The sequence below is a fragment of the Camarhynchus parvulus genome, chromosome 10 (genome assembly GCF_901933205.1).
Source record: "Camarhynchus parvulus chromosome 10, STF_HiC, whole genome shotgun sequence".
Classification (NCBI taxonomy): Eukaryota; Metazoa; Chordata; class Aves; order Passeriformes; family Thraupidae; genus Camarhynchus; species Camarhynchus parvulus.
In genome coordinates, this window is record NC_044580.1 from 20,134,437 (window position 1) to 20,159,021 (window position 24,585).

At 46.9% G+C, this 24,585-nt stretch overlaps 1 protein-coding gene across 1 annotated transcript in view; it reads left to right on the plus strand.

Moving 5' to 3' along the window:
- PPIP5K1 (diphosphoinositol pentakisphosphate kinase 1) overlaps nucleotides 1–24,585 on the plus strand; it is a 42,801-nt gene that overhangs the window by 6,735 nt on the left and 11,481 nt on the right. Inside the window, 20 exon segments of the mRNA XM_030955688.1 lie at nucleotides 750–851; nucleotides 1,134–1,295; nucleotides 2,345–2,466; nucleotides 2,929–3,030; nucleotides 3,753–3,839; nucleotides 4,280–4,355; nucleotides 4,864–4,973; nucleotides 5,917–6,002; nucleotides 6,393–6,521; nucleotides 7,483–7,604; nucleotides 8,374–8,556; nucleotides 9,437–9,578; nucleotides 10,034–10,257; nucleotides 11,145–11,272; nucleotides 11,760–11,874; nucleotides 13,255–13,362; nucleotides 14,604–14,720; nucleotides 14,997–15,161; nucleotides 16,268–16,358; nucleotides 21,320–21,442. Of these exon segments, the coding sequence (XP_030811548.1) occupies nucleotides 750–851; nucleotides 1,134–1,295; nucleotides 2,345–2,466; nucleotides 2,929–3,030; nucleotides 3,753–3,839; nucleotides 4,280–4,355; nucleotides 4,864–4,973; nucleotides 5,917–6,002; nucleotides 6,393–6,521; nucleotides 7,483–7,604; nucleotides 8,374–8,556; nucleotides 9,437–9,578; nucleotides 10,034–10,257; nucleotides 11,145–11,272; nucleotides 11,760–11,874; nucleotides 13,255–13,362; nucleotides 14,604–14,720; nucleotides 14,997–15,161; nucleotides 16,268–16,358; nucleotides 21,320–21,442 (2,494 nt within the window).

The following is a 24,585-nucleotide window of genomic DNA, read 5'->3' on the forward strand; positions in this document are numbered from 1 at the left end:
GCACTGTGTCCCTTTCTGAATTGCATGCTGATTTCTCCTGGGTTTATTACGATGAATTTTTCAAAAAGCCTACATTCCTGTCATTTAACATCATTCTTGCCCTTCCCATTTAGTGTAGCTTGCACACATGATAAAAGCAGTATTCATTCCTAGGTTTCACAGGAAGTCTGCCCTTGCTCATGTCCCCGACTTTTCCACTGCACAGTAATAGCTGTGATATATCTTTTTTCTAATCAGTTACACATCTGACATGAATAAACCTAAAATGATTGTTCCCTTAGGTAAGATACAGGTATGCCTCTTGAGTTTGTATCCAAAGCCTTACTACAAATGAAAACAACATCATCCTCGATGTCGATAAAATCAGTCATGGTTCTAGAAGGAAATGAAATTGGTTGGATTATCACCTGTCATAATTTATTTTCATTTGCCTATTAGTTAGGCTCCTTACCTTGTAGTACTTTTTCACCTTTTTTTGTTCCATATCCTTGAAGTGATTGGAGACAAATTAATGGTCTATAATAGCTTTTCTCCTCTTTAAAGCCTGGAAAATGACATACCTGCTGCCTGCATTCTGGTGTCTTTTGTCCTCCATAAATAAGTGTGCTGTAACGTCTGGGGGGCCTGAGATGCTGATCCATTAAGTCTGCTAAGTTCTCTACTTATGGGATGAAACTTCTGCTTTTCTGCTTCCATCTAAGAAAAGGATCCCCGTGCTCTTCCCTGAGGTGTTTATTCTGTGCTTTCAGATTGGCAGCCGGAGCAGTGTGTACTCCCCAGAGAGCAGTGTGAGGAAGACAGGCTCCTACATTTATGAGGAGTTCATGCCTACGGATGGCACTGATGTAAAGGTAAGGAAAAGCCTGGAATGCTGCCTTCCTTTGTCAGGCCTGGGGGAGCTGAAAGTTCAGCCATTCTGCTTAGTCCTACATAGGCTCTGGAATGTGTGTTTAGGCTTTGAGGTGCTGACTGCGTGTTTCACCCCCAAAGTGGGGAGCGGGTGCTCTGTGGGTCACACCAGGAGGAATGTGTGAGACCATCTCATCTCCTTTTCTGTGTCTGCAGCAGAAATACCTTTTGGAAGCTGCAGTTAGTCTTGGTGGCTGTGTCAGGTGTACTCACTCTCATTCCAGGTGTACACTGTGGGGCCGGACTATGCCCATGCAGAGGCTCGCAAATCCCCTGCTTTGGATGGGAAGGTGGAACGGGACAGTGAAGGGAAGGAAATTCGCTACCCAGTCATGCTGACTGCCATGGAGAAACTCGTTGCCCGTAAAGTCTGCGTAGCCTTTAAGGTCTGTATTTTCTTTCTTGTGCAAGCAAGACTCCACAAATGTCTGATATATGTCAGGGTTGGGATTAAAATTTGTCATGCTGGCATGTCTCAGGCATGGCAATCCTCCATGCCTGATGCCAGTTGTTGGTCCTGCTGGTTGTGGCACTTTGCTGGGCAGAGGTGACTGGGAAGGCAAGAGGGCCTGCAGCAAATGCCCTCTGGACTGGTCGGTGCCTGGTGTCCCACATACATCTGAGCATTTAATACTGGATCCTGAGCATGCTCTCTATCTGACCTGTGCTCATCCTGTCTTGACTTATTTCCTGCTTTTGTTTATGTGGAAAATTTGGTCTTATTTTCTTGGTTTTTTTTTCCTTTTTGTGTTTTGGTACTTGTGTTTGGTTCTTCTGTTTGTTTGGGCTTTTTGTTTGTCTGGTTTTGGTTTTTTTTAGTTCTTGGGTTTTTTTAATATAGCTCTGGTGCAAATTGATGTTTTATTTTAGAGTTGGTAGACTGAGTAAGAGTGTGTGTATGGTTCCATGGCATGTTCAGCGATGTCAGTGGAAGAAGCACTGGACTCCTTGTTCCTGCTCCACTGCAACTGGCACCCCATGCAGTTGGGCTGATGCAGATTTGGTCTCTTTTCTACCTTGTAGCCTTTTCCATTTAGTGATGGGTGTCTTTGCCTACTGCACTTCTTGTCCATGCTTGTCAATCTGGTTCAAAATTATTGGATTTGAAAGGAAGAGCAGGATATCCAGGAGCTGCTCTGTTTCAGGTCTTTAGAGCTCTGGGAAGTCAGAGGCTGGCCCTGATGGCTTCATCTGGGCGTTTGTGGTTAGGGCCTTTGGCTCAGCAGTAAGGGGGTAAAGGTCTGACTAACGGCCTGTCTTCACTTGTTCTGGGCTTGTGAGGTGGGCAGGGACTGGAGGATGGCTGCAGCATCAGCAGGGCTGAGCTGGGCAGTGTTTGCTGGGTCTGTGTATGCCCTGCTGGCAGGGTCGCTGCTGTCCCCCACTGCTTCCTTCCTGTGTGTCCAAGTCCCCTGTCCTCTGCTTCCTCCTGCAGCAAACCGTGTGTGGGTTCGACCTCCTGCGGGCCAACGGCCACTCTTTTGTTTGTGATGTGAATGGCTTCAGCTTTGTGAAGAACTCCATGAAGTATTATGATGACTGTGCCAAAATCCTTGGGTATGAGCAATCTGAGTTTTGATAAGGTGGTAAGGTAACTCACAGCAAAGTAAAATGAAATATGGAGTCTTGGTCAGTATGTCAGGGAAGTCTGCAAGTGGTTCATGTGAGTCACTTGCTCAGCAGGTGAAAGCTTGGCTCTTGGAGGAACAGGTTATTTTCATGCCCTGGAGCTCCTGCCTGCGTTGGCATTAGCTGTCTTTGTCTACAGCTAGATATAGATATATATCTTCCAGGACTTTTCATTGCATGCTGAGCCCAGTTGTGGTATTGGTGATGTGGGGTAAACTGGTACCCTTTGGGGGTGCCCTAACTAGCCCACAGTGTAGTAGGTGTCTCTGCAATGAAAGTGAGGGGAAATTCTGTGGCTCTTTTCACATCTTTCAGCAGGACTGCTAAGGAGGAGGTGGAGAACTAAGGAAATGGATTTTCTTGTGAGTGTTGTATTTTGATTTCTTCCAGAAATATAATCATGAGGGAGTTGGCTCCCCAGTTTCATATCCCCTGGTCCATCCCAACAGAGGCAGAAGACATCCCCATTGTCCCCACTACTTCAGGCACCATGTGAGTACCTGCTGTCTTCTCAAAAGGATGCCAGTGATGACTGTGTGAGGGACAAAGGGTGACAAACCCTGTCCAAGGGCCTGACACCACCAGCAGCATGGCATCCTCCAGCTGCTGTGCTGCTTGCAACCCAGAAATGCCTGTGGAAAGGCTTAGCTATGCACGTGGAAGTTGTGATAGGTTGGAGATTAGTTGTAGGTTTGATGAATGCAGATGAGCAGTAACTGAAGAAATGACAGAAACTGCTTGCATGGCTTTCAGAGGTCCAAATTCTTCATCGGGACAGAAAACGAATCAGGACAGATGCTGTAGCTGGCTGCTACATGGAGAAAGTGCATGTTGAGCTACCAGTGAAATAGGTGGGAACACTTAGTTGAAATATTCATAATTACCAATATGCTTGGCAGCCCCTCATTTGATACCTTTGGCCTTACTGGTTTTCTAGCACATAAGGCTAAAAGATCAAAGGCAAAAGTTTCTTTGTGATCCTCAGCATACTTGTACACTGGTATGAAACCCCTCACCTTAGTAGTGTCTGCAGAGCTCTGACTCCCTCTGCAGCTGTGGCACTTGTGTCTGGTTTAGTCTGGGAGAAATTCTACCCCTGCTGAGGAAAGCAGGTGTCAGAAGAGTGGAACTGAAAGAGCAATGGGAAGCTACTTCCTGGTGGCAGTTCTGGAGTGTAAGGGCACATTTGTCCTCTTTATCTTATGTTTCCCCAGGATGGAACTTCGCTGTGTTATTGCAGTCATCCGTCATGGAGATCGCACCCCGAAGCAGAAGATGAAGATGGAAGTAAAACATCCCCGGTAAGAGGCAAGGGAAGAAGGTGCTGTGCTCCTGGGAAGGGGTGAGGGCCTATTCTCTAAACCAGAAGCAGGAGCAGAGGGCTGAGTGCATAGGAGGCAGTATTTTTCCTGGCCCATCCAAGCAAATGCTTTCTGACCAGTTGAGAGAGCCCCCTTTCCCCACGAGGATCCTGACACCTTCTGTGTGAACACTGGAAGGGAGAATGAAGGTGTGGTAGGTGCTGAAAAGGGAAGTGCCCCACTAAATGGGAAGCTAGTATCTGCTTACTGGTTGTATTTTGAAAAACACTTGTTTTTTCAGAATTTCTGAAGTACAGGGAAGAGCCAGCAGCCTGCTGGTTCTCCCTGAAGAACAGAGACTGAAGGCACATGTGAGAATGACCCTCCTTGTGTTATTGAAACAGCAGAAAATGGATCAGCATTCTTTTTTGTCTGTTCAGGTTCTTTGAATTATTTGAGAAATATGATGGTTACAAGACAGGGAAGTTGAAGTTGAAGAAACCAGAGCAACTACAGGTGAGGAAGTGCATTCTGGGCTTACTGCGTGGGATATGCAGGTAATACAGATCCTGGTGCAAGGCAATTCTTTGGGAGGGTACAAACCTCCAAAAGGGCAATGGTCTGTCACACAGATGCTCTGTGTCTCATTCTGCACCCTGGGCCCGCTCAGCTGGGTGACAGCAGGAGAGCAGAATGGAAACTTCTGCTGCCTGATGCGCACACTGTGGGATGGAGATGACCTGATGCAACTTGCCCACCAGCTGTGGTTACCTCTGGTGACAGATGGGTCCATGCCAAGGAGTGGGGCAATTGGAGGTACCTGCTTGGTTCTCAACAGGGCTGTAGTACAGCATGAGGACGAAGCAAACTGCAGTGTGAAAGTTTGTCCTGCCTGAGCTGTGTCTTATGAAATGACGTGTCTGAGGAGTGTCTGCGTGGTCCTGCTTCTGGGTGAAGCTGTTAGGAGGCCTTGCAGGAGTACACCGGTGAGTCTGAGGTGGAATTGCTCTCTGCTTTCCAACAGGAAGTGCTGGACATTGCACGGCAGCTTGTGGTGGAGCTGGGAAGCCACAGTGATTGTGAAATCGAGGAGAGGAAATCCAAACTGGAGCAGCTGAAGAGTGTCTTGGAGATGTAAGCATTCCTATCTCGGGGCACTGTGGGTTTGCCTCAGAGGATGTGATATGGAAACAAGCTGTGCTGCTGGTGTCCTGGCCAGCTGTTGCCCAGAGATTGGGGTCTCCTCTGTCCCCTGTTAGTAATTGTACAGGAAAGGCACCATGTTCCTCACTTTTTCTCCTTGACATCAAAACTCTGCTGATCCTTGTCCCAAGTGTGTCTGGTGTTTGGCTAAACTACTTGAGACAAAACTGAGCTTTCTTTGCTGCAAGAGAGGAACTGGGGTCCTCGAGGGACCATGTTGATATGAGGCATTTTGATATGATTGGAATAAAATTTGTTTTAAATAAAGTTGTCCCGGTGCCAGAAGTTTGGCAAAAAAGAGCTCAGAAAACATTACAAGATGTTTGTGTCCCCTGAGGTTTTGTACAGTCAAAATAAAAATGTGGTGGTATTGACAACATCTAAAGAAAACAGGGTTCCTCTCAGGACTGCAGCTAGCTATGGCACACACAGCCAGCATCTGTGTTCAGGCCATGTCTCTGGAGCACAGAGGAGGACTTTTTGCTGTGATTCCCTCCTCTGCTCTTTCTGCTCATCATGGTTATCCTCAAAGCATCTGTCAGAGTGTTTTTTTCTGTGATCTCATTAATCCACTTGTTAAAGATGTAGATAAGAGTTTAAAGCCATAGTGAGGAATGACAGCGTAGAGTGCTCTTGGTAGAAGAGTAAGGGGATGGATCTTTGAATTTTGTTTGAGGGAGCTGTTTGGCTTTTTGTGGGGGTCTGTGCTGGGTCACAGGGAGATGACAAAAATCATGTTCCATGGCTATGGGTGTTGTAGCAGAAAGTCTCTTGCTTGTGCTATACTTTTGCTGTGTACTGCCTGGGGGCCTCTGGGCAAAGGTTGGGTGGAGTTGATTTGTTTCAGTGTTTTTTTCTCCATCCCTTGTGACAGGTATGGACATTTTTCTGGCATTAACCGTAAGGTTCAGTTGACCTATCTTCCTCATGGACATCCAAAAGCTGCGAGTGAAGATGAAGGTAAAGAAACCTAATGGTGCTATCTAAACCGGATCTTTAAGCCCAGATTTCAGGTGTGAGTGCAGCTACCCTCTGTGTATAGGCCTCTGGACATGCTAGCAGAGTTGGTGACCCATATCTTATCTTTGCTCACATCGCAGGAGGGATTGCAGGGATGCCAGTACACACTGGCTGGCTCTACAGGGCTTGCATTTCCAGTTCTATGAATATCAGCCTATACCTTCAAAAACTAGTGACTCTGAATTTCCTACTTACTGATTTGTTTCCTGGGGAGCTTGGGTCAGGCTTGTGTTGAGAACTGTCTGCAAGGTGCTGATGACTACCTCTTCTTCCTCCCTCTGCAAGCTCAGATATGAGCTCTGATGGAGTGAATGCCTGTTTGTCTCCTAGAAGCTCGCCGAGAGTCCTCCCCCTCCCTTCTCCTGGTGCTGAAGTGGGGTGGGGAGCTGACCCCAGCAGGAAGAGTCCAGGCTGAGGAGCTGGGGCGGGCCTTTCGCTGCATGTATCCTGGAGGCCAAGGTGAGTTTGGCCAGGTACCTCTGGTCCTGCCCCATGGCTGCCAGGCTGCCCAGCCCAGGCGAGGGTTGCTCAGGCATCTGTGGCTGTATACAGCCTCTGGGATTAGTTTTTGTTCTTTTGAGTTGGCATGGTAGGGATAAATAATTCAGGTGGGTTTTGTACCCAGATCTCTAAGCTGACCTGAGAGGTCTGCTGTTAAACTGCAGTGTGTCTTGGGAAAGCCTGGCATACATCTGACTTCTGGCTGGTGCCTGTCTGTCAGGGTGTTTCTCTGAGCTGTGAGCTCTGAGCTGGGAGTAGTGTTCCTGTCTTGTCACACAATGTGACTGGGTACTGTGCAGAATTGCCCTGGGATTCCAGGTAGCAGCAAATAGTGACCACTGCACTGTCTTTGGAGGTCAGACTCAAGAGCTTCATGAATTACTTTCCTCCATTACTGATCTGACTCTTGTGGTTGACTCAGACATGAGAAATAAACTGGCAATTTGTGCCACAAAGTAAGTGTAGCTGTACGGGATCTGCTTTGGAAACTTCCTTGCTGAACGACCCTCCCTGCAGTTCTGAGGGCTGCAGGATCTACTCTCATGCAGAATCTAACCAGAAGGAAGTGATTTTTTTTTGCATCTTCATTCTGCACCAGGGTATTCAGGCTATCAGAACTACTACAGGGTGTTCAGTAGAGTTTGCTGCAGAATTTGGGCAGCATCAGACTTAACTGGTAGATGCTCATTTTTTCCTCAAAATGAACTTTTCCAAGTTAAGCAATGACTTTGTTACATTTCTAGTCCTTGTGTATAGCTAGAACTGTCTATTTTGGAGCAGTATAAATGCTGCCTATGCAAGTGACTGATTCTCTACATAACTTTGTTACTACAATAAAGTTTGTTTGTCTAAACCAATATATTCAGCTGGTAATTTTGCAGGTGTGAGAATACAAATCTTGAGTTGTCCTTGGTTCCAGGCGATTATGCTGGTTTCCCTGGCTGTGGCTTGCTCAGGCTGCACAGCACTTACCGCCATGATCTCAAGATCTACGCCTCGGATGAGGGGAGAGTTCAGATGACAGCAGCAGCTTTTGCAAAGGTCTTTCTTCTCTTTTGGGCATCCGTTTGTTCATTACTCTTAAAATATGCCAGTTCTAAAGGAAAACCTCTGGTGATGAGGAAGGAGTTTTCTTAGGATCTTCCTCCTCTCTGTTGGATGGACTGAGGTACACTGGGCTAATAGCAGGTGTATGGGGCAGTACTGAACATCTGGTGTGTCTGCACACACCTGTCACCTTTAACGTCCTGTCCAGGACAGGACTCTCAGTCAGGAAGGAGTTATGTATGGATTGTTGCTGGTGCTTGATCTTAGAGCACACCAGATGTGCTGCTGAGTATTGATTGCCTATGGAATGAATGTTTCTGGGATGGCTGCCCAGCCAGAGAGGTTATTCCTTTCCTGCTGAATTTAAAAGGGAAATGAAATGTCTTTGGTGTGGTATGGGGTGGAGACTGGGGAGGAGACAGGTTCATTTGCAGCTAAAGCCAAGGGGAATCCTGTGGTAACCTTAGCTGGTCTTTGGAGCATTCACTGTATTTTCAAGCAAATGAGCTGCTTGATAGTTGAGCCTGCTCAACAGTTGCCTGGATAAATCTGGGGCTGCTGCAGGCAGAGCTGTCCTTTGCTTGAACAGCTCTAGAACCATGCCAGAGTCATCTCTGACTGGAGGGGGTGTTGCTGTAAAATTGTCCTTTAAGGACAATTGAGATTTTGCTTAAGTTGCCTGAGTTCTGGCCATGAAACCACCAGAATTTTTGTTGCTTGGTTGCACAGACCTGAAATCTTGTCCTATGTGGTGTGGCTTTAGGGTCTGCTGGCCCTGGAAGGAGAGCTGACCCCCATCCTGGTGCAGATGGTGAAAAGTGCCAACATGAATGGTCTGCTGGACAGTGACAGTGATTCCCTTAGCAGCTGTCAGCACAGAGTGAAGGCTCGACTACATGAAATCATGCAGAAGGATGCTGAGTTCTGTGAAGAGGATTATGAAAAGGTAAAGCACCAGCGTGGCTTTATTGCTCCCTGTATCTGAAAGGAGAATAGCATCGCTGCAGTGGTTTGATGTGGAGTCTGTGGTATGTGGACAGTGGTTTGGTTAGTTTGACATCAGTTCTGGTCAAAATGACAGGATAGGTATGGAAGTGTACAGGTTAATAGCCCTTGCCCTTCTTGGACTGGCAGTCCTCAGTGTTGCTCTGCTGTCCCCTTCAGGACTGATCATGTTGGCTTTTTCTCCCTTCGTGATTCCCAGTTCATTTTGTTCTTGTGAGTATGCTGAAAGAGCTCCTGCATGCTGCTCAGATCAATCCCAGCTGCTGTGGGCAGGGAGTGTGCCTCACTGAATTCGACATCCGTGCTGTATGCACATGTGAACAGACCTTTTGGTTACAAATTGTTGTGTGTCCTGTCAGGTTCTGATAGCTGCAGAGTAGAGAGCATGGGCTGCATGCAGCACAGCAACCAGTGAAAGCACTATTGCTGCTTCTCCAGCAAGTCCCCAAAATACTGTTTTTCCCAGGCTCTGAAATGTGATTACTGGACTGAAATCCTTTAAGGAACATATTTATAATCTCAAAGAACTACTTAAAATGAAGCCCTTTTGCTCAAGCACAGAAGCAAAATGAGACAAGAGTGGATATTGGAGGTGGAGGGAGGTCCAATCTAATGGGAGCAGTTGTTTGCTCCCTCTGAGTTTGATCCTGAGGAAGATTTTAAGACATGCCTGACTACTCTTAGGAATAGGCCAGCTTATTGTGCTCAGCTGGGAGCACAGCTTTTGTCCCAAGTCAGAAAGCAGTATGGCTGCAAAAGACAGACATTTTGCATTCCCCATTTGTGAAGACTAGCTAATGTCTGCTGGAATCTTCTTTCAGCTAGCACCTACAGGCAGTGCTTCTCTGCTCAACTCCATGACCTTTATCCAGAACCCAGTTGAGGTCTGTAACCAGGTGTTCACCCTGATTGAGAATCTCACCTCCCAGATACGAAAACGCCTGGAAGACCCAAAATCTGCAGGTGAGCAACAGAACTGGGAAAGATTAATTTATTGTTGCATCTTCAGAGCTCCCAAACACCACTAGGGCTTATTGTTGTCTGTAGCAAAGAAACTGTAAAGTGTAATTCTCCATGTGCTATTGATGTGGAAGGCTCCGCTTTCAATTACTGTTAAAGAGAGCTGTAATGTAAAGGAAATGATATGTGCATTTATGGCAGACCTAAGCAACTAGGCAAACGGTTTCACTTTTCTCAAGCATTTCAGAAGTAGCCTGTTGCTGCAGGTTAAAACTCCTGCAACAGTTCCAGTGGCTTTTCCAGACTAGGATTCCTGTGGGTGACACAAGAATTGGAGCCCTTTCATACTGGGAGAACTCAGTCACAGCTGCCACTTGAAATCTCTGCAGCAATAACCAGGGTTCTGTGATTCTGTGGTTCTAGGATGTGAATGTTGTTTGCTGTCCTCTGCTTTTTAGACCTGCAGCTGTACCACAGTGAGACTTTGGAACTGATGCTGCAACGCTGGAGTAAGCTGGAGCGAGATTTCCGCATGAAGAATGGGCGCTATGACATCAGCAAGATCCCTGATATATATGACTGCATCAAGTATGACGTACAGCACAACTGTGCACTGAAACTGGAAGGCACAACTGAACTCTTCAAGCTCTCCAAAGCCCTGGCAGATGTGATCATACCCCAGGTAGAGCCTGTACGACAATGCCTGTGGCGCCAATTTCTGAGCCTTTGCCTTTGTGTTTTGTCTCGATTCTCTTGCACATTAACTGCCAAGGCAGCCTATCACAGTAGGGTGTTTCTCAGATCTGTCTCAGTGTTTGTATAAGGCCAAAACCATTTATGACTTGAAATGTGACAGGGCTGGACTTCTGGTTGAGGATTCTGGCCGGGTCAGAGTAATGAGCAGCTGATGCAGCAGCTTTTCCGTGTTTGCTGTAGTGCATCACAGCACAGCTCCAAGCTGTGTGTGTGTGCTACAGCAACATTCCATCCTCTCCACAGGCAGGGTTGTGGAAGTTAAAGGAGATTCCTGTGTTAAAGTTCTGACAAGTTGGTTATTCTTGTCAAACTAGAACTTGTTCAGTTTCCAATATTGAGTTGCTTCTGACAAAGTTTAATTGATATGGGATGAGTTTCTACGAGCAAGGTCCAGCTGCCCCTGTAGAGCAGAAGTGGTCTAAACTTATTCAGCGTTGCTGGTGATGTGCAGTCTGGCTGTTTTCAGCATAGCAGTGCAGTTTTTCTCTTTGCCAATAGCAGTTGTTGCTTTAATGCTCATGCTAGCTCAGGGTGTAAGTTTGCATGTCGTGAGATCTGAGATTCGCTCGTGGTCCTTGCACCTCTCAGCTGTTGAAGGATACTGATAGTCATGTCCAGACATAACTGGGGTTCTTGGAAGTCTCAGTCCTCTGTTACCCCCTGCAATATGTGGGGAAAAGAAAAGTGAAGTGTTGAGTGACATTTCTCTTCTTGTACTTGCTTAACCAGTGGTGCTGCGGACTGAAGTGGCCTTTTATGTGAGGATGTGGCAAAGAACCAGGGCTCAGGGTATCTGTTGTTTTGTTCCTGCAGGAATATGGGATTAATAAGGAGGAGAAACTGGAGATTGCTATTGGCTTTTGTCTTCCTCTCATTAAAAAGATCCAGATGGACCTGCAGAGAACTCATGAAGATGAGTCTGTCAACAAACTACATCCGTTGTAAGGCTTGTGCTGCATGCTGCTGGCAGTGGGGAGGGCAGCTGTGGAGCAGGGGTGGTTCCCATGCCAGAAGAGTGTGCTGTTGTGGAAGGAGGTACTGAGCATACACTGAAGGACATCCAGGAGGAAGGCATGTTGGTGCTCCCAGAACTAGAAGGCAGATGGAGAAGGCACATTGGGGCTGCATACCAGAAGCACAGGGCCCACAAAGGCTTGTACCCATTGTAGCTGGATGGTGATGCCTCATCCAGGCATTTCCCTGCACAGGGCCAGTGTAGAGTGAGGGGCTGCCTACTGTGTGTCTCCATTAGGATTCCACGAAATTTGTTGCTCCTGTGCTCAGTGCTCTCATTGTTTGTTCTGTCCTGCTGCCTTTGACATTTCTCGGTGTGGGGCTGTGTCATTCCATTAAGTGTACAGAAGTGCTAATGTGTGACAGACGGCAGTTGATTGGCAGGTGAGTAACTGTGGGCTAATTTTGGTGTAGGTACTCAAGAGGAGTTCTGTCCCCGGGTCGCCACGTTCGCACTCGGCTGTACTTCACCAGTGAGAGCCACGTGCACTCCCTGCTCAGTATCTTCCGCTACGGGGGCCTTCTGGATGTAAGTGTCCCAGCAATGCTCACACAGTAAGCCTCCCTACTTTTTTCCAGTAGTCTTTTCCAAGGCAGACAGTGTACGTTTGTGGGTTGCCCCTTTAGCCAGCTCTGCCACGAATGCTGTGCATTGCTGGCATCTGGCCAGCTCCATCTCTGCTGTGTTTGCATGCTGCAGCTTCCTGCATTTCTGGCATGTAGGGGGATTGTTCTTCCTCGGTGCCTCCCTTGGTTGCACAGAGACGTGTTTTCTCCAAGATCTGTCCTGCTAGTTTCAGGTGGGCAGACCACTTACTTATCTAGGAGAAGAGCAGTATGAGGCAATGGGGATGAGTGAATTTCTTCCTTCCTGCTTCCTTCAACCCTTTATTTTAAGAGCTTAGTCCTGTATTTATAGTCTTTATATCAATTCTAAGTCAATAAAATCAGTTTTCTTACAGAGGAAGCAACTCGAGGTTGCACATTCACAGGATGTGCTCTCTACCAGAGAGGCAGATGACAATTTTTAGAGATTAACTCATCCAGCTTACCCTTCACTTGCTCTCTCTTCACCTGCTTCCTGGATGGATTGGTATGCAGACCCTGAGAAAAGCTCTGCTTTAAAGAGGCTCTCTGATTTACCTTCCCATTTTTAAGCATGGTCTGAAATGCCTTGAGAGTTTGGGCTTGCTTAACAGGCATGATTTCTGGTGTCTGTGGCAGCTTAGCATATCTGTAGACAATGATCAGAAAAGTGCCTCTAAACCACTCACTAAAGAAGATGTTCCCTTTTCCCGGACTCAAGTGCCCAAGGATGCTGTGTTGCCAACACAGGGATATTGGGCTGCATCTGGGTTCTTTGTAATGGAGGGTTCAGTTCATGTCCATCAACGTGGTGATTCGCTCCACAGCATCATGGGTGGCACTTGAGGTGTGCCCGTTTCCTGGCAGTGCTGGGAGGCAGTGAAGGGTGGGCTGCCCTGCTCCGTGGAGCCCAGGGGTTCAACCTGTCTCCACATTTTTCATTCAGCATCAGGCAACAGCATTTCACTTGGTCCCTTATTTAGCACAAGTTCATCCCTTGTGCTCGTTTCTGTGGTTTGAGAATGGCTGTGTTGGGAACCTGCTGTGAGCTCTGCTTGTCTCCAGTCAGCGTGGCACAGCAGCTTGCAACTCACATCTGCACCTGGGTGGCTTGGGCAGCTGTAGCATCCCTCTGTGCAGCTGCTCCTGACTGCAAGCACCCCACCACATTGCAAGGCCATTTCTTCATGCAAGTTAAGCAAGGTGCTTTTGTCCTGACAATGTTACCTTGTGGAGAGAGGAACTCTCTCAGTCCCATTTCACTGAATGCTGCAAGGTGTCTGCTGTTGCTTATCCCATACGACTGTTTGTGTGTATATATCAGGAAAACAAAGACCAGCAGTGGAAGAGAGCCATGGACTATTTGAGTGCTATCTCAGAGCTGAACTACATGACCCAGATTGTTATCATGCTCTACGAGGACAACAACAAGGTGAGGGATAGAGCAGTAGGATACAATGCTTCCTGCCCCGTTGCAAGGCAGTCCTCAGAGATGAGTTCAGTTGGAAGTCTGTAACTTGAGCTCTTGCTGCTTGTGGACAAAGACGGATGGATCGTTAACACAACTGCTAGTTTTTAGTTTATGTGGGAGGCAGTGACCCAGTTAATGCTTGTTGCATGTAAGCAGAAAGAGCAGTAATACTCTTGAGCGTAATACCCAACTTATGTAATTAATACTGACTATTTTAAACCATTTTCTAGTCAAAATTATTTACTGTTTTTAATTATTAATTGCAAGTGAGCACTAGGAAAAAATAAGTAAAATTGAGTGACATTTGATTTGTATTTTTGAAATATATCTAGAAAATATCCAGAAATTCCACATCCATAAACTGTTTTTTATTCTGAAAGTGTGCTGATGTAGTTGGGGAAGTGTAAACTGGTATCTTCAGGAAGTAAAGAGAATAATTTAATAAACAGCTAGAATGTGGGAGCTGAGGGTGCTGGCTGTAAGTAGGTTTGCCACCGAACTGCAGGTCTTGATCATCAGATCTTGTGACTTGGGTCTGTGCTGCAGGAGGTTGTAGTGGTGAGGGGAGCAGCCCCTTAGCCCACACCTTACAGAGTTAGAGCCTTGTATTCACAGAGCTGGTGTGAGCTTCTAATGTTAGAAGTGATGCTTGTCAAAAAATATGTGACTAGAACTCTCACGAGTGGTGTGGATGTGTCAGTCAGTCAAGATGGGTTTATATCATTAGTGCCAGATGCTGTAAAAACTCTGTCTTCCTTTAAAAAAGGTTAATGAAAAATTATTATTAGAGACAGTTGCTTAAATCTTGGATCAGCCTGACTGAAGGTCCAGGGGGGACCCGGTCTCCCCCTGTCCTAGCGTATGCTGGATTTGCAGCAGGAGTGGGTCAGAAGGAGCTGGGTTTTAGGGGGATGTGTGTGTATATATATAAATAGAGCCTGATTCTGTTATACTCCTCTGTGGCTGTTGTCTCAAAATAGCCACAGTCAGAATGCCTCAGCTGGGTGCTGATGAGGGCTGTCCTTTTGGATGGGACAAACCTGGAGCCATTCTGTTCATGCTTGTTGCCCCTGCTTTCCCTCCAAGGGATGGGCCTGGGATGCGTGCTGGCCAGCACAGCAGGGTGGGACCTTGGCCTGGGCTGATGGTAGGATTTAACGGGGTTTTGTTCTTTACCTATTCCCTGTGACATGTGTTCACAGGACCCCTCTTCAGAGGAGCGTTTCCATGTGGAGCTGCACTTCAGCCCTGGTGTCAAAGGCTGTGAGGAGGACAGGAACATACCCACGGGGTTTGGCTTTCGACCGGCCTCAGCAGAGGTAAGCAGACACCTGGGCAGGAGCTGCCAGCCCCAGGGGACACTTGGGCACTGTCCTGCTCTGTCTGGCCCTGCTGCAGAAGCTTCCTGGCTGGCGGTGTGCACAGGGAGCTGGCACATTGTGTCTGTCCCGTTTGGGTTTGTCAGGGTGGCCGCTGGGACTGTGAGTGCCTCCTGAGCTTGGCACAGCAGGAGATCCAAGCCTGGAGCTGGTGTGGGGCAGCATGGGCAAAGGCCACGTGCCTGTGGACACAAGTGGAGTGTTTCCTTACGGCAGAACGAGGACAAGAAGGCAGACCAAGGCAGCCTAGAGGACCTCTCGCATGAGAAGGGCAGCGATGAGGCAGACGGTGCTCGGCAGAAGTCCCCGCAGCCCTCGGAGCCCGTCAGCATCCAGCGAAGGTCACCGCTGGTCAGGAGCCGGAAAACGGGATCCATGGAGGTAACCGTGCTCTTGGTGCCCAGCCTTGTTCGTGCAAAGGCCTTTTCCTTGGTTTTGGTTTCCTGGCATTTCTTTTAACATACCAGAGTCTGAGTTGATTCTGGGAAAGGATATGCAGAAGGCAAAGAGGGATGTTGTGGAAGGCACACCTCTGAAACTCTTCCTCGTTGAGGAAGGACAGGAACACAGGCCAGAGGAACTGATGAAGAAGAGCAAGTAAGGAAATGCTTGAGTTGAGAAACACAAGCATTATTTGGATTACATGCTCTATAGAGGCACTGGTGTAGCCAGTATAAGATTACATGCAACCTCACCACCAAGCTGTGATGACATCTTGCCTTCTGTTAGGCTCCAGTCTTTGCCTTTCACAAAGGCAGCTCCATGTTTCACATTCCTCCATCCCATCTAAGATCTCATGCTGATCAAGGGTCCCTGCTCACTGGTGGATTCATCCAGGATGTTTAAGCTATCAGGGCTTAGAACTGTCCCATTCACTGATTTGGTGAAGTAACAAAATTAATTTTACTGTTCTAACATCTCTCGTTCCAGGCCGTTCTGTGTCACAAGGCCAGTGTCACAGTCAGCAGGTGACTGTTACCTTCAGAGTACTCTGGAATTGTCTCTCCTTTCAGAGGCATTTTTGCCATCAGTTTTCTGAACCAGAAAACAGTAGAGTTAATGTTTGAGGTAGTTGTTAGCTGTCTTCCATCCCTGTATGTTTCTCACAATGTCACCTCTGCGTGCAGCACTCGGAGGCTCTTTGTGATAGGCACATACTGAGTTAAAAGGGATATGATTTCCTGCTGCTAAAGAAGGAAGGCTGAGTCCCAGGGATCTCAGAAAGAGTCTTGGGAGAAAAGATGCTCACTACATGAGTCCCGTCATACTTTACAGATTTCCATTGTTCCACAATTCAACAAAATCTTGAAATTACAATTGAGCATTCATTATCACAATCCTGTCATATGACTACCTTTGTGCTTCTTGAAAATGGTGATTTTAAGGAAGAGAAATACATTTCTTTACCTTGAACTGATGTTTAAAGGCTTTGATAGCAGTGGGTAACTTGGAGCATGGTGCTGATTATTTACACTGTGTCTTTGCAGGTGCTGTCTGAATCTTCTTCTAAATCAGGAGGTTATCGCCTTTTCAGCACTTATTCCAGGCAGTCTTCTGAGATGAAGCAAAGTGGATTAGGTACTGTACCTGACCTGTAACCAGCCTACTTGCTTGTAACTCTGTTTCCATGGGCATTAGTCTGTGTCTCCACATACACCTCTGGCTTGAGTTCCTTGTATGCCTCTGTGTGTTTTGTGTCTTCTCTCAGTGTTACTGTTGAGACCACTGTAGAGACTGTCTCAGTCAGTACCTTTTGTGTACAAACTTCTTCAGCTACTAGCAGCACAAGATGGATTTTTCATCCTTTCCAGTACAGGAGCAACAGGGCAAACTGCCTGCAAACCTGCAGGCTTGCCTCTGCTTCTCTGTTGCTCTCATTTGTTACGTTTCTCAACTTAGTAGGAAGAGATGATTTTAGGTGAGAAGTAGTGAGCTTTCTGTTCTACAAAACATCAGTTTATCTGCAAAGCTGTTCTTCGTGTGAGACTGTTCTGTTTCTACATTTGCTTCATAAAGATCTGTTGTATGGAACAGATGTGTCATATGCAGAATGTTTGATAGCTCTCTAATCGAGCTGAAGTCCTTGGTCAGCCATTCGTCTTGTGGTAGCCAGTGGAAGAGAATATTTCAGGGCATTTGACAATCTCTGTCCTTGATTGTTCCATTCCATGTCATCTTAACCTAAACTATGTCTGAACAGTTGAAATTCCTCCTGAAATATTTCTGCTAAAGCAAGATCCATTTTGGAACTGGAAAATCTGCCTTTGCTGTCATGAGCTTCAGAGATGGCTGTGCAACCTGTGTCTTGAAGAGAGGAGGTGATAATGCCCAAGTCATGCCCACTTTATTTTTCTTTAAACCATCTTAGCATTGTAGCATGGCTGCAGACTTGCAGCAGTTCTGACTCATCAATCTATTATATGGACAACCTGCAGCTAAGAGACTTCTGAAAGGCCTGCTCATTTCTTTGCCACTCTTGAATGAGCAGCTTCTTTGGAATCTAATTCTTACCGAGGAAAGGGAATTTTCTTCTGAGTGGTTAGAAGGTATCCCTGGAGTCTGCCAGCTAATGCGTCCAGCCAGCTGGAAAAATCTAAATAGGAATGGCCGATGTATATTATTTTCATAAAGGGACAGTATCCTTGGCCATGGTAATTTTTGAATGTGTTATTTCACTTATCTCTGCCTTTCCCAGTGCCACTGTGAGATTCAGTGAGCTGTGACAAACTGCCATACATAGGCTTGAGGAAACTTGTGGTTGTTTTGTGAGTCCATATGGGTGAATATGGGAATTTCTGAAATGGCACATACATAGTCAAGGAGGTGCATCTGCCTGGAGGATTACTGGGTACATCAAATGGTACTGCAAACTGGTTTTGCTGTTTGAAAGTGCGACTACCAGAAGGCCTGGGCTCTGGCCTTTTCCAGGTTTTTGAGGAATGTCTGTTTTGGCAATAGAGAAGACCACTGCTTTTCTACACCTTTGTACAGTACTGCTTTTCCTTTACAACACAATCTGAAATATGATCCTGGCAGGTTTGATTTCAGAATCTTGCTTCATGTGCCTTGCTGGGAAGCTTGTGCTGGTTACTCTTCCACCTGTGAAGCTCTGCAGGGACAAAACCGTTGAGTAGGAGCTGATAGATCTGATCTGTGACCTAGACCTCTAGCCCAGCCATGGTTCTCCTCTGTAGAGTCTCACAGGTACAGAAGGATTGAGCAGGAAAGACCTGTTGTACCACACCAGCTTGCATAACAGTTGGTGATGAGGATATCTGTGTTTCTGTGAGTTTTTTTTTTCACCTGAGGCCTGCTAGGAAGAGCCGTGCCCCTTTACCTGTACAAGTCAAGATCTTCAAGGAGTCTTCCTGATTCCTTTCCTGCTTGTTTTTTAGAAATCTAATTTCTTGCCCCTTTATGATTTGAAATGTGTTCTCTCTCTAAGAGATAATACAGAACTGTGGAAGCTTGAACTTTGGCTTTAATACTTGTCTTAGCAGCTTTGGGGGGGTTATGAGGGGGGTTCATTCAGGCACTACCTGCTGTTTCTGAGTTTTCTGAAGCTGAGCATACCTCCTGTTGCCTGACTTTGTCAGTCAGTGCCTGGCTGTCATTATCTCTGGCAAATGGAATATCTGTCCTGCTGTAAGCTCCTATGTGTAGGCATGCAGGAGCAGGGAGCACGAGAGAGCTCTTAATAGCTCTGTCCTGCTGCTGTACCTTCCAGAATGGTGCCTCTACTGTAATTTAAAAAAATGTAATTCCTCCTTTGAAAATAGGTGGCTGCAGCTTGCTTTGTCTGTGCTTTGGAGTGTGACAGGTTTTGCTGAGCAGCATCAAGTGCACTGCTGTGGATTGTTTGCCATAGTGAATGTGCTTCTAGCTTGAAAAGCCCAGGGATGTTTCAGTACCTTTCTTTGCTTACCAGAACCCTTCAAAATGGAGTAAAATCACTGCTGGCTATTTGAGCAGTAGAGGTGGTGCACTGCCAGTGGCACAAAGCCTTGTGCTGAGATTCCCAGAGGGAAACCAAGAATGACTATTTTTAAACATCTGACATACTGAATGAACACGTGACAATTAAATGCACAGTAAATATCCAGCACGTACAGTAATTTCTAGCAAGTGTTGCTACATTTAAATCCAAATGGCTGTTGTGTTTTTAGGGGGTGTGTGTGTGTGTGTGTGTGTGTGTGTGTGTGTGTGTGGTTACTTGGGTACAGTGGTCTTGTGGAGTTCCCTGTAGACAATTGCTGTTGTCCATAAAATCATCTTTGTAAATTCCCGTCTGGCTTAATGCCTCTGTCTGCAGCAGGAGAGCAGAAACACTGGGGTATCCTTAGCTTAATGATTAACAGCACAAGATTGCTCAAGACGTACAGTCCTAAAAAGTTCAATTTTTATCTGCCAGTAAATGCATCTGTTGGGTGGTTTTTGTTGTTGTTTGTTTTTAAACCATGGAAGAGCTATTGGGAGCATCGTCCTGTCTGATGTATGACAAAATTTCATTTTCATTCCAACAGATTCCAGTTCATGCTGAGTCAGCACTTTGCATCAATTTAAGGCATTAGGAGAAAATTTTCTAAGGTTTGTGTATCAGTGACTCTGCAGGCAAGAGTTCCTCTATGTCCAAGGGCACGTATGTGCTGGTCTGTGCTGTGCAAAGCCACCAGCAGTGTCACAGTGGGGGACCAGCTGCAGTTCAGTGCTACAAGGACCCTTTTGGTCACCCCAGGAACAGATGTCCTCAGCTCAGCCTGAGCTTATACAAGAACATTTTAATACTCAGGATCTCTGTGTTTTCTCCAAAGAAACTCTGGCTTAAGGATCTTTGCAGAAACAGAGCTGGGGTCCCCAAGAGCAATGAGTGGATGTGAAGCAGCAGTGTGTCCTCACACCAGGGAGGGCTGATGGCATGCTAGGCTGCATCAGCTGGAGTACAGCTGTCCTGCTGAGGGGTTTGGCTCCTTCTGTTCACCTCTTGTGAGTGCCTGAAGCTCTGCTGTCCTGCCCTGGGCTCCCTGGGGTATGTCAGGATTGTGAGCCCACTGGGAGGCAGTGGAAATAGGTGGGAAGCCTGGAGCACATGGCATTGGAGGAAAAACTGAGAGCTACTCTTGTTCAGATTGGAACCTGTGAGGACTGGAGACCTTAATGCTCTTTCACCACCTAAATGGGAGATTGCAGAGAGAACAGAGACAGACTATCCCCAAAGCCCTGTGGTTGTTGATGGAGAACCAATGAACACAAGTTTCAGCACAAGAAGTTCCAATTAGCTAGGAGGAACAGATTTTTCATCCACCGTGAATGTGCCAGATGTTAGAGCAGGGGCCCAGAGAGGTTGTGAAATTTACTTTCTTGGAGGTATTGACAACTTGATTGGACAAACCCTAGCAAGCTGATCTGAGTTAGTCCTCCTGGGGTGTTGGGAAAGAAGCTTCAGCCTCCTTCCACCCTAAATCATGCTATGCTGCCGTATTTTAGAATCAAGAGCTGCTTCCAGTGTAGGCAGCTTCTCTTTCAGAGCAGTAACAGTTGCACTGTTCTGTGTTGCAGGTTTTTGCTGTGGCAGACCAGATCAATCTACTTATTTCTGGAAGCCCTTTGTACGTAGGAGTAATGTTGGTTTGAGCAGTCAGTACAGAATCCAGCAGCAAGACTGTTTACAGAGAATTCACAGCCAATCAGTGGCTGTGTCTGGCCCATAATAAGGTTTTGTCTCGACTCACAGTTGCTTTCCTCAGTCAGTTGAAAGAATCCTCTTTCAAATGCCTGGTGTTCACTAAATATCATGGGAAGTCAAGTCAGTCTTCAGAGCACTGTGCCTTGGAGAAGCAAAGCCAAAGCCCCAGGAATGAGGTTGCCCTCCACCTTGCATGCCATGTTCCTTGACTCTGGGTAGGTAAAGTTCCATGCTGTGTGCACATCTGGTGCTTTGCAAGGCTCTTCGTGGGCCCATTGCTCCTATGCTGGAGCAGTGAGACACGAGGAGTAAAGTCTGTCTGTGACGGACAAGCTTGTGAGAACAAGCCCTCTGGTCACAGTACTTTCTCTGCTTGTTTGACTGGAGATGAATCCACGCTGGCTGATCCACTGATCAGACAGTTCTTGCCTCTCCTCAGTGTCCTACACCAAAAGGAGCTTTCCAAAGAGAAAGGGCAAAGAGCAGAGCAATGAACCTCTGTGACATGAACATCAGTGGTTTGGCATCCTGAGTGTTCTGGCATCAGCGTGTAGCTTTGGTGACTGAAAGGGGTGAAGGTGTTTCCCCTGGGTCAGGGCAGGAAAGCCAAATGGAAGTAAACCCCTGGATGAAGTTAGGAACTTCCTTGGTGCTGAGGTTTGGGCTACCTGCTCTGCATTTGGCACTGTGGAATTTAGAATGGAGAACACGGCCTCCCTGTGCTTCCAGGCATCATGTTTTGTTCCTGGAATTGCTTGTGAAGTGGCCAGTTCATCCTTCATCCTTTGACTAACCCTGCTTTTCTGTAGCTGCATGTAGTGGGTATGTGTTACTAACACCTTCCCTGCCTTTCCAGGGTCACAGTGCACCGGGCTGTTTAGCACCACTGTGCTGGGAGGCTCCTCCAGTGCCCCCAACCTCCAGGACTACGCACGCAGCCATGGCAAAAAGTTTGCCAGCAGCCTGACATACAAAGACGGTATGTGTGTTCCCTGGCAGCAGGGCGGTACTTTGTGGACACTGGTGTCTCAAGATGTGCCTGTGGCACACACTTGGACTGCTGAAAACAGTGCCAGTTGAATGTATGTATTCATCAGCTCTACAATGGTAAATTTTACCATGCTGCAAGAAGTCATGATTCTTGCTAGGACAGAAGGGACCTAACATTGTGAGAGGAGTTTTAGGCTGATGTGTGGTATTGCTGGGGTCTGATTTTGGTCTGATGTTTTAATAGGACTTGGCTGTTGTGAAGGGGAATTTATTGGTCCAAATATTAAATCAGTTTGTCCTGGAAGGGAAATCCAGCAGATCACATCATCTTGCTTGCCTTGATCATCTTGCTGATGCTAAAATGAAGCTCTTTTTGGGGCAGTAATCCTTGCCCCATGGAAGGTGGAGCCATCCCAAAGACAGAATGATATGCTTGGGCATGGTTAAGATGGGCACTAGAGAGAGGCTGAGCACGTGGCAGTCTGAGGTAGCTTTCAGGAGGCAAGGGCAATATGCCTGAGGTAAGTGAGTTGCCATGGATGAAGTATAGCAGATGAAGTACTGGAAAGTCTGGTTTCTGTGCAGCTGTGCAAAAACTGCCAGGAAGGTCAGCAAGACAGTCTGGTGAAGGCATCGGGGCCAAGGTTACAAACACTCTATGCCCATGGCTGCAGGTGCTGCAGCTGCGCCCTGACCTGCCCCCAGCACTGGGTGCAATGCGCAGGGAGCAGCAGAGTGTTGTTGTTTGCAGGGAAGTTGGGGCACAGGGGACAGACTGAGCTATCCTGGAACAGCTGGAGGGTGTAATGCACAAGTGCAAGTGTCCACTGTGGTCCTGGTAGGAAAGACACTCACTCAAACTCTTCAGTGCTGATTCACATACCATTTGTTGGGGCACTGATTTGAGGAGCTCTGTGGGCAGGGTTTGCACAGCATACTCTGACAAGGTTGGAAATCCACCTAAGGTTTCCCAGCGTTTGAATGGATGGATGTAAGGTTGTCTGTATTGGATGTCTTATCTTTTTAATATTTTACTCAATGCAGATTCTGAGTGCCTTTCTTATTGGGATTGTAAGGAACATTAACATTGATGGATTTCAAAGTGGGAAGAGGATTAAGAGAGTAGTTTGGGAAAGACAGGATGTTGGTTCATCTGGATTTTTGTCCAGTTTTGAGGTGAGGAAAATGGCCTAGCAAATCAGTTCCTGTTGGAACTCTGTAGGTGCCACTATGTACACTAGCTGCCTGTGCTGCTTTTCTTGTATAAGAGAAAGCTGAGCTGGTTCTCACCTCCTCAGGGCACTCCCAGCCACACGTTGGGCTGTCAATGATGGTGGCAGGGAGGGTGAGATGGGAGTGTTCTCAACCCCAGCGTACCAGTCTGAGCTGCCCCAGGCAGCAAGTACTGGCTACTCACAGGTTGCAGAGTAAGCTGATGGCGTTTGGCACAAAACCAGGATATGAGGCACAGTGGAACTTCTGAAAAGGCCAGCAAAGGCCCTGGCAGCTGTTCTTTCCTGACTCTGCAAGGAGTGGGAGCCCAAGGCAGTACTGATTCTCAGCGAAAAGCATCAGAGACTGCTCTGTGCCCAGCTGGGCACAGAACAGACCTGCTCAGTCCTGGTGCTGGGCTCCCTGCCTCTGTAGGCTGTGTAGCAGGACATGCCTGCAGCAGGCTACAGGCATTTGAGGCCATGGACTCCTGCTAAGCCTCAATTCAGCAACAATGATTTCCCTCACCAAATCCCAACTGCATCTCTGTGTGCTGAGATGCAGTTGTACCCTCAAGTACCTAAAATGCAGACTTAGTTGACTAGCATGTGTCTAACACAGCTCAGAATTATAAATTTTGATGTTACACTTCTGTGTTCATGTTCCTTGGCATGCCCTGAGACTCTGTGCTGTCGGTGCCTTGCTGCAGTAAGGGCATTTGGAGGGAAGGTGTCAGGGGCTTGGGAAAACAAGGAGAAAGCAGAAGGACATTTAGCTTCTGGGGAAAGTAGTTTGGAATGTGAAACGAGCCCTTGATCTGCATGTTTTCGCTTAAATGGGCACTACTGCAGTGCTGAATAATGGAATTGAATCCAAACATCACTACACGTGGTTGCAGTCAGTGGCACTGCAGCTACAGCAGACTCTTGGACAACATTTGTTTTAAGACCTGTTCCACACTCTTTAGACTAATGACACTGAAAAGCAGCACATTTTTGCGTGAACTCTTTGGTAGTTTTTCATGGCTGTGATGCTTCAAGGTGCAGTGTGTGGCATATAGCGCTTCACCAGTGTAAACTTGCCTTTTTCCAGGGAAGTTTCAAGGGCCCTTATTTCTGAAGTCTTTTATGCTTGGAGCTGGAGGAGGGCTAAGAAACACTTCAGCAGAGAGTTTTCTGAACCTCAAGCTGAGGGAAGGTCCGTGGATGGTTGTGATTACAAGTTGGCTTGCCTGAAGCCAGGGATCCAGTAAACTGGGTCAGTGCCATTTCAGTTGTTGTGCCCTCAGGGCAAGGGGAGCTATGGGTCAGCTGGAGATGGTCACCAGCTGACTGCAGCTGCACGGCTTAGACACTTCCAAGGGATTGCAAGTGTAGGGAAGATTGTCATGCTGTTTGTTGAGTTTAAAGAAAGAAAAACAATTTTTAGGGCTGGTACACTAGAGGAGGAAGTTCCAGTGAGAGTTCATTTTAGATACATTATATTGCCAAGCCACTGCATGTAGGAGCACACTGGGAGTATGGAGCATGCTTTGGTGCACTGATGAAGGGGATAGGCATACACAGCCTGTGCGCTAGGGAGAATGGATGCATTAAACATGAAAGGTAAATAAAAGGGTTTTCTACTATTTCCTGAAAGATCCCCAATAGCAGTAAAAGGTGTGATTGGCTGAGGTCTCACATCAAATCCCACATATAGATGGTCTGATCCAGGCCATTCTTTTTCATTGTAGCTGAGGAATTTCCAGTGTGGGGGAAAAAGCAAAGTTTCCAGTCTTTTTTTTTTTTTTTTTTGTGTGTGTGTGTGTGTGTGCATGTGGAGCCTAATCCATGTCCTTTAAAGCCTATCTGTTTGCACCCCATTAGATGCACAGTGTCTGTCCTTGCACAGTCTTTCTGATACGTGATTTGTATGGGAGAG